Source organism: Poecilia mexicana, unplaced genomic scaffold (genome assembly GCF_051168715.1).
Source record: "Poecilia mexicana isolate PSO_F unplaced genomic scaffold, ASM5116871v1 scaffold_16, whole genome shotgun sequence".
NCBI lineage: Eukaryota > Metazoa > Chordata > Actinopteri > Cyprinodontiformes > Poeciliidae > Poecilia > Poecilia mexicana.
In genome coordinates this window covers 6,617,976-6,632,650 of record NW_028263385.1, presented here as the reverse complement: position 1 = coordinate 6,632,650, position 14,675 = coordinate 6,617,976, and the positions used below count along the sequence as shown (strand labels likewise).

The window sequence follows — 14,675 nt, the reverse complement described above, 5'->3', positions numbered from 1 at the left end:
GGCAATATGTTAATTTTTTTTTGGTATCTGCTGTTGATTTTTAAGTCGCATTCGACGGCCATTGCCCCGTTACCTAGCAACCCAAGCTAAGTTATAGAACGTTTGGACGGCTGGTTTTACTGCTGTATGCGCTGTACAATGGCTGCTGGAAAAGACAAGTGCTTTGTTGTTAACTTACCATCCAGAACCACTTGCTACAACTTTCTTGGTTGTACAGGAGGCTCCACTACTGCTTTTCAAAGACGTAAGGTTGTATAACTGCGCAACTGTTTGCAGCTATTTTCATGTATGAGTGTAAATTTGGAGTTGGAGGGCATGGCCAGAAGCAGATTATTTGGATTTAAAATGACAGAATAAAATCTCATTATCTAAAAATGATTTTGTGCAAAAAAAAAATCAAATTAAAATGTTTTGTATAGGCCATAGGCATAGGCATTTTTTGTTTTCAGACTCCCTGTAATCTTTCAAATCTCCAGGAGTTTGTCGCACATTTCCTATTCAGTTGTGGTACCTCAAAGTACAAACACTTTATGCAGTATGAGCTTCAAAAACAGAGAATGAGGACAAAGTATGAAGTACTAGACCTAAAAGAAAACAAAAATATTCACATTCCTGAACTTTTTCATGTTTTATCACGTTGCAAAAATTAGAATCTTAAATGTGGGAAGCTAGTAGCAACAACCAAAAATACTTACAGCTGTAATTGGAGTTATAGGTGATTATAGACAGTATTGACTTATATATAAAGCATAAGATTTAAATAAAATACACTAAGGCTGAAATGATTAATCTGATTAATTGTGATGATAATTTCATAACTGATTAATTGTTATCTGAAGAATGCAAAATCAGAACACCATTTACTGAAAGAGCAGCACATTCAGAGTAGTAATTAAGCCAAAACTGGACAAAAATGGGTTACATTTTTAATTTAAGATAAAAAAAAATATCTTTGTATGTAAACATGTTCTACCCAGAACTCCTTAAGCAGGAGTTTTATCTTCTCCTGGTTCAAATTCTTCTAAATATATCTCCTGTTAGACACCTTTTTCTATCCAATTATTAATCAATAAATCCAACAGATCAGCTCTACATTGTATAGATCTTAAGCAGAAAGAGAGGAGCTTTTGTTGGTGTTAAAAGTTTTTTTTTTTTTAGCTGCAGATGCATCTTTTACTACAAATAATCAAATGTAAACTAAATAAATGCTATATTATTCCATTTTAGGCAGTAAAATGTTTAATTAAAAAATGTAATTATATGGTAATTTGCGTATTTTACTGTATTTCTTATATCGTACCAAATAAGCTTATGTGGTTAAATGCAAAATCTGCAGAATATGCCAACTTTTAAAACCAGATTAATCAATTACTAAAATAATCATCAGTTGCAGTCCTAAAATTCACTGAGGTTTGTGGTTGTAGTGTAACAAAATGTGGTGCTTTGTGTATCTAGAAGTCCTTCCTTTGAGTTATGAAAGATTACATGATAGTCTGACGTCTTTCTAGCAAACTAACTGAAGCTGACAGATCATTTAAAGCATAGTGCAGCTTTTCTGTGTAAATATGTTGGCATATTGTCATGGAACAGTCCAATCTCAGAGGCTGAGGTTGAAACTGTGTCCTGCCATCGGAAAGCAGCCATTACCCAACTGTCTAACCACATTCATCGGCTAAACATGTTAAGGCATAAAAGGAATTTGACTCAAGTTTCTTGAAGCTCTCAGAGCATTTCTATGCAGAATAAGGAGCAGTAAAAACACACACCGCAATAAGTAAACATTGGGTCTTTAATGTATGCAGTTATGTCAAATTAATGTATATACACAATGAGATTAACATTTTAATCACTTATATTCTACTGGTTAAATAATTTAAATGCAATATGATAGTTTAGAAGTAAACTTTTCAGATACATTTTGGGAAAATAATTTATTATGTGTAAATGTACAAGTCTGTTTATAATTTCAATTGACAATGAATGAAAGCTCCAGAACAGCTACAGCTTTTAACTGCAATTAAGTCTTTTATGAAAACTTAAAACACTTCTGAATAAAGTTTAGAAAGGATTAAAAACTTTACATATTCGATTGTACTTTATTTTCTTAAAATAAAAACCGTGAAAAATGTTTAACATAATGTAATTTTGATTGGTTGAAAGTAACTCTATGGGCTGGCAGAAGCCAATCACTGATGTTACTGTACACGGTGACTGACCAATCAGAAACCAAGGGACTCACAGCTAAGGCCCGCCTACTTACGCCAGCCAGTAGTCGAGCTGAAAAACTGTCAAGTGAGTGAACAGGATGGGGACGGCTTGATAGCAGCAAAAATACGTAAAAAATGTAACGAGAAGTTGTAAAAACAACTTTAAAAGTTATCCATGCCATGTTTGGACTTCACCACAGCACATGTTAGTAACCTACAGGTAAGTTTGCTTCAAAATAAGTAATGTCGGATTGTTTTTTTTTTACCCTCCTTAAAAGCAGGAGTTGAGAAATTTTAAAGGAAGCTAACGTTTTTCGCTAACAGACTGATGTTTATCTCAATAGTCCTCCAACCTTCTCCTCCTTTTCTAGACAAGCAGCAGCAGCCTTGGGCAGTGCGTGTTTCCCCCTGTGATAACAGTAAGCAGCCAGTTTCGGAAGATGTCAGCGCCCAGTAACTCCCTTCAGCAGCCGAGGGTGAGGCGCAGCAATGCGGGCTCCCCGGGCTCGTTCACCCAGAGCGGCAGCAGCTGCAGCCGCTTGCACCCCATCCGCGCCACTGTGCCTTACCAGCTCCTGCGTGGGGGTCCGAGCAGCCCCACACGGCCGCAAACCCTGCACGGAGGAACAACAACCAGCCGGGTCTCGAGTAGCAGTCCCCCCTCCAGTCCTCCGCTCACTGCAGGAAGTACAAAGCAAAGAGTGTCACCCGAAAATAAGGAGGCTTCCTGTCCCCCAGACTCCCCTGTGTCAAAAGGTAAAACGAAAAGAGCGTTTTATATACTCAACTGCACACATAAATGATATATCGCCACGTGTGTGGTCGCCTGAGAGCTTGTCATTGTGCTTTCTGTTGTTACCGTTATGTAATTAAGAGTGGAAAGTGAGAATGTGTGTTAAAATTTCAGGGCTGGATTTAGGAGCATGTGGGCCCCTGGGCTAGAGCCAGTCGTGGAGGCCTACACGCACACACACTTTCTTTCAGGAATGCAGATTACACTATTGTTGATTATTAGGTACACATCAGTGTTTGGGACTGGTTGCCATGCAGTGGAAGATTTGCTCTGCTGAAGATTGGATGAAAAATATTCCCTTGATGTACAGTTTACTTTTTAAAAAATGAATTTGGTTGAGGTAGCACATCGCCACTGTATAAAGAGTCAAGACTGGGGAAAAAACAAAAAAAGTTTGGGGAGAGTGGAGAAACTCACAGTGTCTAAACATAATGTAAACAATAATATCACAATGAACCGCCATCTTGGTAGTCAAGCTCAGCGCAAGCGTAGCTGAACCATGGCTTCAAGACCAACAAAAAGAAAATATATTGACAAGTGTGCGAGAAATGTATATCAACAAAATCGCTGCTTTTGGGGTGGACCTGTATGAGACAGAGAAACGTCATGAAAACATGATGTGGACAAGCTGCCTCCGGTTTACTATGACATAGTTAACTACCTAGTGAGGAGCGCCTACACCATGGATGCATACAATCAATGTTTAAATAGATTTGTAAAGGACGTGCGAACTCTTCAAGTAAATAACAAGGTTCTGGTTACTGGCAGAGTAAGTGCATGTATCATACACGTATGCTATATGTCCGTCTTAGCTAGCATCTAAAAGCTACATTAGCTAAGACAATTTTGCTAGTTTTGTAGTACAGTAAATATCAGTGATTTTTATCTTGGTATTATACAAAGATGGGTAGAGTGTTCAAAAATTGGAATTGAGTAATCGATGAGCTAGCTCTGAGCTTTTAGCTAGTTTATTGTTGTCATAGCAACTCCATAGCAACTGTCATGGAGGTTACGGATACCTACCAACATGGCTGTTGCTACATACTAAATGTGCTCCTGTGAGAACTGTTTATAATGTCCGCTTACACCTTATTTTAGTGTCATAGTTTGAACGCCATCCAGCAGAGGGCGCCGCTGGTCATCCTTTGGCAAAGCTGGTGATACAGAAACAAAGATGGCGGCAATACCAGAACTGGAAAGAGAAATATTCCAAACGGACTCCAGTGTGAGATGGAAAATTAACTTTTTGCATTGTTATTTTGAAATATAAACACTCGACAAACTCCTTAAGTTTCACCTGAATAGCGCTCATTCAGCCAAGTCAGCATGTTATTAAAAATTTAACTCTTTATGTTTTGGAAAGACGGTCGGCCATCTTCATACAAGAGAAAGCAGAAATTTTTAAGAATATGACCGCTTATTAATTAATATTTAGTAAATCAATAAAATCAATCAACTTTAGATTAGCTAATTAATTGATAACTTGCACCCCAAATCAAATATAACAAACTACAACTCCCACATCTAGCCTAGTAGCTAACGCATTGACCAATGTCTTAGAGGTTTTTCAGACAAAAACGTATTTGTCCGCTCTAAGAAACTTTCTAATAATAATAATAATTAATAATAACAGTAGTATTGGATCCCTTTTGTGATTATCTGTATGCTGAAAATACGACTCACAATGTCACAGTAAAGTTGCTGATTCTAAATTTAAAGCTTGCTGTTATTGTATTTGGAAACGTATATAGTAAAAGTCGGTGTTTACAAAGTGTTAATTCATTAAAAATGTAAATTTTGTGCACAAGACTTTGCTAACAATCATCCCTGGATGTAACATTTGGAAACATCATCTAAAAGCCTGGAAAAAGCCTTTTTTCCACGCACAACTAGGCATTCATGATGTGGTTAGGAGAAGTTCTGTAAATCCATTTCTGAAAGGAAGAAGAGAAAGGACCTCGTGGCAGAGAGACATGCTGCCACTTGTAATCTGTCCAGTTCATTCCCTGCAGAAACACGGCTGAGGGAATGTTACCTAATGACTGGTATCACTGGAAAGGGCAGAAACAGAACTCCCCAGTTTGTCCTGCAGGATATTAGAAAATCATGTGTTTGCAATTCTATTGTGTATCGTTAATAGGATATAAACAGGGCTCCCACACGGTCTGGAATATGAGTTAGGGATTATTACCATAATTATAGTCTGGAAAAATGTGGAAAATTAGAATATACAAAGATATTTTTATTTCCAGGCAACTTTATTCCTTTCATTTATCTATTTGATTATCCATTCTTCATCTGCCTGTTTGTTCCTTCTCAGTTGTTTTTGCAGATTTTGTATGAATGCTTAAAAATGGAAAATCAAAATTTTTCTTTTTTCCTTGCCTGTGAGAATATAATTAGCAATTCTTTCTGATGTTAGTGTTATAAATAGGCCTGCCACAATAAGCAATAAATCAATTAATCGCATGATAATTTAAAACAAGTTTATTGGTCTCAACTAGCACTTTTGTTGAAGAACAATTTTACTAACAGAAACTTCATAATTAATTTTATTTGTTGTCTTGTTTATTTATTTTTGGATATTTAAAATGTTTTCCAGTTTCTGTGTTAAATGTTTATTAGAATTTAAAGTTTATTGAGTTTTGAGAATTTCTGTTCTGTTATGATTTTATTACCAATATATTACTTGAAAATGGTCTTAAAACAACAATATTATTGTTTGTCGCATTGACTTCTGGGACAATTTATAGTTTCATTATAAATGATACATTTTATAATTTTTGCAGTTTATTACATTAGGCTGCAAAAACTAAGTCACTCGACGTGCGTCGCTTCACTCGGCCTTGACGTCTGTTCATGCAGACTTTGAATCTAAACCAGATGCTCCTGATGCTCAAATCGCGTTTGGTGTTAATGCAGCTTTAGAACTAGCTCTTGCCTAGTTCCTATCTAATTTATAAAGAATATATGTACATTGCATCTATTATTCGATTACGGTTTTGAGTACTCTACTTTAATTTTGTTGGTCTCTAAGCCATGGTTCATCTACGCTTTGCCTACCAAGATGGCGGTTCAGTGGCACAGATCACTTCAGGTTCAAACTTGTGGGAGCTGTTATGGGTCGCATTACAGGCAGGAAAAGTGGATTTGGTTCACATCTGCCTGCTGTGTGAACCTCCATATAGGACAGGCTACGTCAGATACCATCTCTGATTCCTGGATAATTAGCTGTTTGCATGTTATGACAGCCATAAAACTGTTATACAGTTACAGTCTTAAGTCAGAGGCATCTGACCACAGCCTCACCAACCACAGTGACTATTTGAGAATACTTGGATATGAATTATGACAACATTTATTTTCCCTTTGGGATACATAAAGTGTTTCTGAATCGAATCAAATTAGCTTATAGTCTTACCTTTAGCTGAAACGGTCCTCCACTTTTCTCAGTGCAGGTCATGGTGGTGTAACTGGGGGATTTTATGCTTGTGAAGTGCTTTGCATCCCTTGTTTCTTTAAACGGGATGACCTCCAGCCTTGATGGCCAGCCTGCCATGCAGTGCAGGAAGCAAAGTCCCGTCAATAACAACTCTGAAGTCACTTTTGCCAGGCAGGATGAGTATGAGCTAGCCATGTTCGGCTAGCTCTTGGTGTTGATTTCCTACTCCAGCTGCATGCCTCACATTCCTCAATCCTCCAAAAGAGATGACCTCTAACCCCAGCTGGTTGTTCATGTCAGTTGTGATGGAGGAGGCTAGATTTTCCTAAACGCATGTGAACTCTCAAATCCAAACAATCAAAAGGCCAATCAGCACAGATTTTATGGCTATTCTGTGTTCAGAGGATTAGGATGGTCCTGCTTTCTGGATGCATCGACAGTTTCATGTTAACTTGTTGTGACCTTTTAGGTTCACCAGCATGACGTCTTTTCACCACACTGCTTACTGCTCACAGCCAAAATGCTGCTTCTGCTGAAACAGCTCAACTTAAAACTTACAGATTTAAAGGTCTAAGTATCTGATTCTGTTGAATTAAGCTGTCGAAGTTAGTTTTTATTTCTGTTCTAGTAATATTATTACTTGAATGTAAATAATTTCTGGATTTTATAAATGGTTCATTTGTTAGTGTAAATGTTTTCTTTACCAAGCAAATGTTAGCTGGTTATGCACAATATCATCTTGATATTTTTGCCTGTTGCAATAAGCAATAAATCAGTTTATTACATAATAGAATAAAACAAATTCAATAATTTCCATTAGCATGATTTAGCATTTTCCCTTTCTACCAAAAGCTGGATGATAAAATTCTTCAGTCTGGTGTTTTGATATCAACTCGCCATTTCTTTGAAGGTCAGTTTTGTTTAAAGAGACTTCATAATTCATTTTATTTGTTGTTTCTTTTGTTTTGTTTATTTGTTTTGGATATTTAAAATGTCTTCCAACTTTAAAACTTTAGTATTTAAAGTTTATTGATCTTTGAAGACATCTTCTTGCATTATTATGTCATTACCATTATATTACTTGAAAATGGTCTGTAACCAACAACGTTATCGTTTATCGCAGTAACTGTTGGAGCAATTTATAGTCCAGCAAAATTTGTTGCGACATTCCTACTTAAAATTAATGTTCAAACTTGCAGGATTTGTCATCAAAGGAACTACCTTTTTAGAAAATGCATCTCAAGGTGTCTGCATCCTTAAAAAACTATTAAATTCCTGCATCTAAAAGTACGGCCTTAAAATGTCCTTAAATTTGTTTTTAAAAAAATGTAAGTTGGCCTTAAATATGTTAGTCAGGTTTTAAATTTTGTTGTGGCATTTACTTTCCTACATTTGGTGTAATTTAATTTTCTTGCTGGATCTTTTCCGTCAGGTAAACGTTGGAGTCGCCTGCAGACATCTCTATGCTGTTCTGTAACTTGAGCTGATTGTGGCTGCTGCTAATTAGCCTCTAATCTACCCTTGCTAGCTAGTTAGCTAACTTTTTTGCATCTAGCAATATCATGTAAAATTTATTTCCAGTTGGTGACACAACAATGTTCATCTGTAATTTTCCTTCCTTGGAGTGCAGGAATCAGGAAAACCCTTTTGATAATTTTGTTGAATGAAACTCTGAAATCTCTTCTTCAGAGTAAAAATGAAAGGAATTATGTGCTTCAAACAAGGGAGTGGCGATGGATTTTCCTTACTTTTATTATGTTTTTATACATAACTAAAACCAACTGTAAAAAAAAAAGAAACTGGCTTCACCGATGCTAGTTTGGGAAAACAGACATTGTTTGTAAAAGAAACAATGACATAAAAACATTGAGAAATAAGTAAAAAAAGCAAAAATTAGCAATTTTTTAGAGCTAGTTTGAGTGAGAAAGGATACCTTAAATGACTGCATATCAGTTTATTTTAAGTTAATGAATTATGGAGATAAATGGTCATGAAAACACTGAAATATTTACTTGCACAGTACATGTTTAAAAACTTTGTATTACTTATAGCACCATTTTGTAAATGGAAATTTTGGTACAAAGGGACAAAATGACCAGCAACCAACAGGTAACGTCCAAGTTCTGCATTAAAAAGCTTCAGTATAATGTTAGCATGTGCTAACCCCTAACCCTAACCCTTTGAAAAGCACTGGAGTAGAAGAATAAACATAACCCAACTTTGCTGTCATAATAAAGTCTGGGAAATGCCTGGGGTTAGGTGTGTAACCCCAGGTGAAGCGTGAATCTAAATGCTGGCTGGTTTTTGTTTTGCGATCCTCAGATCGAGCGAAGTTCTGGGAGTTTTGTTTTCAGATGTTGTCAGGATGAACCCTTGTGAAAACCCACAGGAAACTGCTGACCGCATGTTTGTTTTTATATTTTCTTCTGTCTCTCGGTTAATAAAGCCAAACATCTAAAATGTCTTGTGAAGGGAAAGTTAACGTTAAAATCCAACATGAAGCTTTTCCTTCAACGCCGCTTTCTTACTACTGAAATCAGCAGATGGACTTCTTTGATGTCTCGACTTCTTTCACCGTTTCCTTTTTTTCTCATAAGGAGATTATTGTAGTCTGGTGAATGGGAAGGAGGGAGTTAGTGGGGGAATGGAAAATAACCACAATCCCAGTTCAGGGAGCAATGGCTTCGCTTATATCAATATTGATGGAAATTTAGCCTGCTTCCCTTGTCTGCAATGCTTCAGGGAATTTTACTGTAGCCCAGTAAGCTTACTTAGGCAATACCTTTGGGTGGGTAGGCTTGTGTGTTTTATGAACAAAGAACAACAATGACTGGCTGTGCAGCTCCACGAGGGAAGGGGCGCCTCATGTAGATGGTTTAGTCTGTGTGTGCTTTGTGTATGTGTGAAAGGCCTTTGCCTTGGCTCCTCTGGCAAGAAGTAAAACAAATGCACACATCTCCCACCTATGACTCCGTCCTCCAGCATTTGACGTCAAAACGAAGCAGCTTAATTGCAGTAATTACACACCTGAATGGTTTCATTTAGGCTAACGAACACGTTTCACTGCGGGCTCAGATAGTCCAGTGGTTACTTTGGATTTGCATGTTTTGTTGTGTCCTGTTTGGTCTTCCATTGCGTGCCTCTGCAGGATTGTTGTGTGGATGCAGGCAGTTTTGATGTGCATTGCAGTGTGGTGGCTTATGAGCTCTTTATGTGGGTGGTGTGTGCTTAACTGCTCTAGGTCACAGCAGATTGCTCCCATAACATGAGATACTCCTGCTCAGCCTTTGGCATTTCTCTCTGCTTTCAAGCTCCTTTCTTTCTCTCTCCCTTTCTCACTCATGTGGTTCAACAACATCTTTGAAAACAAGAAGGGATCAAGGTCAAATTCCTAAGTGCAAACACGAAAAACTGAAGTAACGTCACTCACACATGGACCAACTGAGAAATTGGTTTGCTTAAGTTGTTTGGGGTTGCATATAGATGGTATGTTAAGGCAAATGTTTCCGTCTTCACAGCGGAAAGATCCAAACTACAGGTGCGTAGCTCCAGTGCCATACGGAGAGCGTCTTCCTTGGACGCCATCACAGGACCTTACCTCACTGGCCAGTGGCCTCGGGACTCCCACGCACCGTACCCTTCCTGCATGAAAGACAAAGCCACACAGGTACGTACCACTCAGACCACAGAGAGTCCAGCTCAAACCAGGTGTTTACTGGGACTATCACAGACTATCACCACACTTTACCAAAATTATTTAGATAATACAAGGATTTTTATAACTTTCTACATTTGCATGCAATTCCGTCACTGCAAAAACACAAAATCTTGCCAAATATTTTTGTTTTTGTTTTTAGTGTAAATGTCTTAATGCACTTGAAATAAGACAAGCTAACTTAAAAGCAACTTTTCAGGAAAATACAGAGGCTTGTTTTAAGTAAATATTGATGAAAAAATGCTAGTTACACTGGCAAATAAATTAAGTCACAAGATGGGAAAAATGTCTTGTTATAAGTGAAATTCATAAGTGTTGTAAGTGGCAGAGAGACGTTGGCGTAGGGGATATGAGCTCATCGTCATTATGATTGATGGAAGTTTGAACGTCCTCCTCCTCTGGGGTTTGGGGTCACAGTTCAGGTGTTACTTTAGCTTTTAAGATGCCAACTAATTAGCTGCTCCCAACTGTAAAAATAAAACAACAAAAAAACTAAAGTGATCGCCTGTCCGACTACCTAAAGCATAATTGTCAAAAAATTTGGATGCAGTTTGTTAAGGATGATCCAAAAGTATTTTTGCTATATTATTGGCTGACAACCAAAATAAATTCAGAATTTATTGATCTGCCAGAATTGATTAGTCTTTTTTCTGGTGTTTGTTGCCATTGACCCTCCATATCCATGCATCAGTTTTACATTTACCCTGATCTCACTGTTGGTTGGCAGCCCACGCATGATTATCCAGTTTCAGAAAGAGTTTAATTTTTGAAGGACCGGCGCTTGTTGCGGGCTTGTTATGAAAGAATATCGAATATGTATGATTTGCAAGGGGGCAGCTCTCCCTATTGCTAACAGAAGCCTTTCATGTGACTGAATGAAGACCGCCAAGCCTAATTTACATGGGCTTCGTCCCTTTACCCCTCATTTGCCTTGCGTTTCTTTGTTTGTTCTCTGAGGAAGTGGTAGGGGGGAGCTGGTGAGGTTTCTCGAAGTGGCTATGTGCAAAGTAAACACATCTAATTACAGGGTTCCTGTCTGGATCTGGAAAGTATGGAAAATCAGTTTGACAATTATCAAAGAGAGGATAAAAATGCAGAGAAACATCTAGGCACGCCGTTATCTAATCGACTTCATGCTTTTTGGCACATGGTGATGTTGAGCCTGTCCTGTCCTGGTGAGATGAGCTCATAAGAGTCTGACTCAGAGCTGTGGATGATGGAAAACATTTGTTATGGCAGTAAAAATCGTAATGTGAGAAAATCCGACGCACATCACAGTCCCAGAGCGATTTGTCGGAGCTCGGACCCACTTAAGGAATAGTCATAGACCACTTCCTGTTTGCAAGTTCTGCCTGAGCCCATCTCTCTTTTTTTATAAGACGACAGCAGAAAGCAGCAGACAAAAGGTCCCTGGTCTTTTTTGTTTTGCACTGCACCAGTTCAAGACGGCCTCTCCTTTGAGCTGTAATGCAGCTCTGCATGGAGGTGAAGTTGTTTGCACCTGTCCCCCAGGCGAGGCGAGGAGAATTCCCACTGCTTACCACCTGGCCCTCATGGCTGCCTGCCTTTTGTGTGGGAGTTGAGGAGCAGAGGGTCCATACATATGCTAATCGCGCTTCCAGGATATGTCTGCAAGCCCTAGACCCTGCGGTTACAGAGCACAGAGAATCCGTATGAAGATTAAAGCTCTGACACACCAATTCACACACAAGAAAGGCAGACTGATCAAACAGTTTGTGTAGCCTGACATTTTACATTATTAGTTATATGTGAGCACAAACCACAGATCGTCAGTAGCTGCGTTTCCACTACAGATGTATGCAAGTCTTTGTCAAAAAAAAACACACTATTGCAATTGTGGTGATCCATTAAATAATGGTGCATTCACACCAGTTGTGTTCAGTCCGCTTTAATCGAACCCCAGTCCATTTGTCTGGAAAGTCCTGTTGGTTTTTTGGAGTGAATGACCAAAAATGTCATGAAGGGTTGAGATTAAGGCTGTTGTAAACGATTATTTTAGTAATCGACTATTCTGTTGATTATTCTGACGATTAATCAAGTAATCAAATATAAATTTGATCAAATTAAATATTGGTAAATTCAAAGACTATACTCCAGTTTTTGGTTTACGTATTCATCTTCAGTGAGTTTAACAGCTGAACTCTCACCTTGTCCAGCCATTTATAGCTTTTCTGTTCATGGGACGGGATTTCACACCTTCGCTTGCCACACACAGAAACTCATCTACCAGGTGTGTAACGCCACGATGCGCTCCGCCACATTCGTCCGTAACGTTACACTTACGTTAAGCATCAACGACAGTGAAGCAGCTCGCCGTGTTCAGTTTATCCCTCTCGCCTGTATAAGTACACCCGCTGCGCTCTTCACCACTGTTCGCTCTGAACCGGCATCGCGGCAGTCAATTTAAGGATGTCTATTGGTCCCTGAAAATGATAAAACCAGGACATTATCATAAATCAATAAAATCCTCCCAGACTGAACTTGAAAATTGGACGTTATGCCGCTAACACTTAGCTTTCGTCAACAACTCACAGGCAGAAATGAGAGCGCAGAGCAACAATAATAATGACAACATGGTGCTCTAAATAATAAAACATAATTTGATGAAGCTTCAGGGCAGATAATTTTTCTTGAGGAATCTTAATAATCGAGGTGCTGAAGTCATTCGAGGAATCGTTACGGCTCTAGTTGAGATGAGGATGAACACGGTCAGATCCAGGGTAAAGAGAGAAAATGTGTTTAATGATGTCCAAAAACCAGTTAACAGAGGCAACAGGTAAGAGAGTGACAAAGAAGGAGTAAAGGATCCAGCGGTCAAGAGACGACACAGGTGAGGCTAAGCACACAAGGAATGATCAGGGAGCTGGAGATGGCTGGAAGCAGTCAAGGGCAAGACGCGACAACACGAGTCTAAGTGAACCAAAATACATACACCGAAACCAAAGTCCTCACAGAAAACCCAGAAAACGAACTCTGGTAAAAACGTTTCATTGCAATTAAAATGAACTTTGCAACGCCTGGCGGACCGGAGACCGCTCCAAAAGCAGGAAGTGGACCAAATTGTAGGGCATTCTGGGTAAATACAACCAAAACAAAAACTCGAGTCTAGACCTAGCGTGAAAAATGGCTTGTGGTCTTTTATCAAAGATGAGAGAAATACTACAGCTGGATACTTGGAATATCTTCCAGTTCCTGTTAGATGTTCATTAGAAGTTTATCGTTTTTGAGAATACATTATTATGCAGTTATTACCATAATATTACCTCAAAATGGTTCAAAACAATATTATCATTTATTGCAATAATTACTGGGATAATTTATTGTCCAGCAAAATGACAGGCCTTCTCATTGCTGGTTATAACAAGTGCTTGATGTCAATTGTTGCTGCCAACGTTGACTCAAATAATTATTAGGCTAAAAAGAATCATTACCGTTTTTTAAAGCTCTGTGCATTCAGGATTAAATTTGGTTTAATAATGTAAACCAAATGGTTACAGTGGAATATGCCTTAAAATCACCAATAATTTATGCACATAATCCTGTGAATATCTGAAATCTAATTTCTGAAAGTGTGATTAATTTAAGGTCAAAATGTTTGTTTATTTTGAACAACAAGTTGTAGTATAATTGGTAATGAATCTAAAATCCTGGTTTTGGATGTGTTAGTAGTTTGGCATTTTCTCTCAAAAACTGATGTGTCTTTTAGACCAATGCACAAAACTACAGGTAATCAACTACTTTCCAGAAAGAAAAGTGAATTTAAAACATTCAGATAAACAATTTAGTGGCTAAACCAACATGTCACGCTTTCCTCAACCCTTTAAAAAACTCCCACTAAATGATAGCAGCAGGACGCTGCATGCATGTCTCGGCGTGCAATCTAAACAAAACAGCCCAAATTCCACTGTGATTCAATTGAAACCCAGTCATTATTTCCTGCTTTGGAGCTGAGCTGGATTCTTGAGGATGTTGTCGGCATGTAACCCTTTGGGTGGGAATCACAATAGGAAGTGAGCTGCAGGCTATGAGTTTTATCTGTGCAGCATTACATTGTCAGGCACAACACCTGGCACGCTTCCCTGTTCACAAGGCACCAAGCTAAGGCTGCAGGTTCAACAGAGCACATTGCACGGCTCAGGTGAATAAAAGTGGCAGTCTGTGACAATCTGTTGGGAGTGGAAATGTAGTCAATAGAAAATTATCAAAACATTTTTTTGTAATTTAGACTAAGAGTTTACTGTTGTTGTATAGCCGATAGATTTGGTCTAAAGAGAACCAATTTTCACTTTTTTATTCTTCCATATGGTTTTCCACTGCTCCTAAAAAAAAATCATCCAGCCATCTTTTTGGCAATAAGTTGATGTTTTTTGGTGTCATTGTCACAGTTGACTAGCACTTTGCCGTTACCTAGCAACCACATCCAAGCTTCAGCACGTTAGGTCAGCTGGTTTTATCGCTGTATGCGCTGTACAATGGCTGCTGGAAAAGACAAGGGCT

At 38.4% G+C, this 14,675-nt stretch overlaps 1 protein-coding gene across 2 annotated transcripts in view; it reads left to right on the top strand.

Moving 5' to 3' along the window:
- The first annotated feature begins 2,276 nt into the window (after window positions 1-2,276).
- The window catches only part of glcci1b (glucocorticoid induced 1b), a 32,150-nt gene continuing 19,751 nt past the window's right edge, over window positions 2,277-14,675 (top strand). For both annotated transcript variants that reach the window (XM_015005143.2, XM_015005142.2), the window contains exons 1-3: window positions 2,277-2,427; window positions 2,579-2,963; window positions 9,961-10,109. In XM_015005143.2, coding sequence (XP_014860629.2) covers window positions 2,383-2,427; window positions 2,579-2,963; window positions 9,961-10,109 — 579 coding nt within the window. In that variant the 5' untranslated portion in view covers window positions 2,277-2,382. The remainder of the gene's footprint in view (window positions 2,428-2,578; window positions 2,964-9,960; window positions 10,110-14,675) is intronic.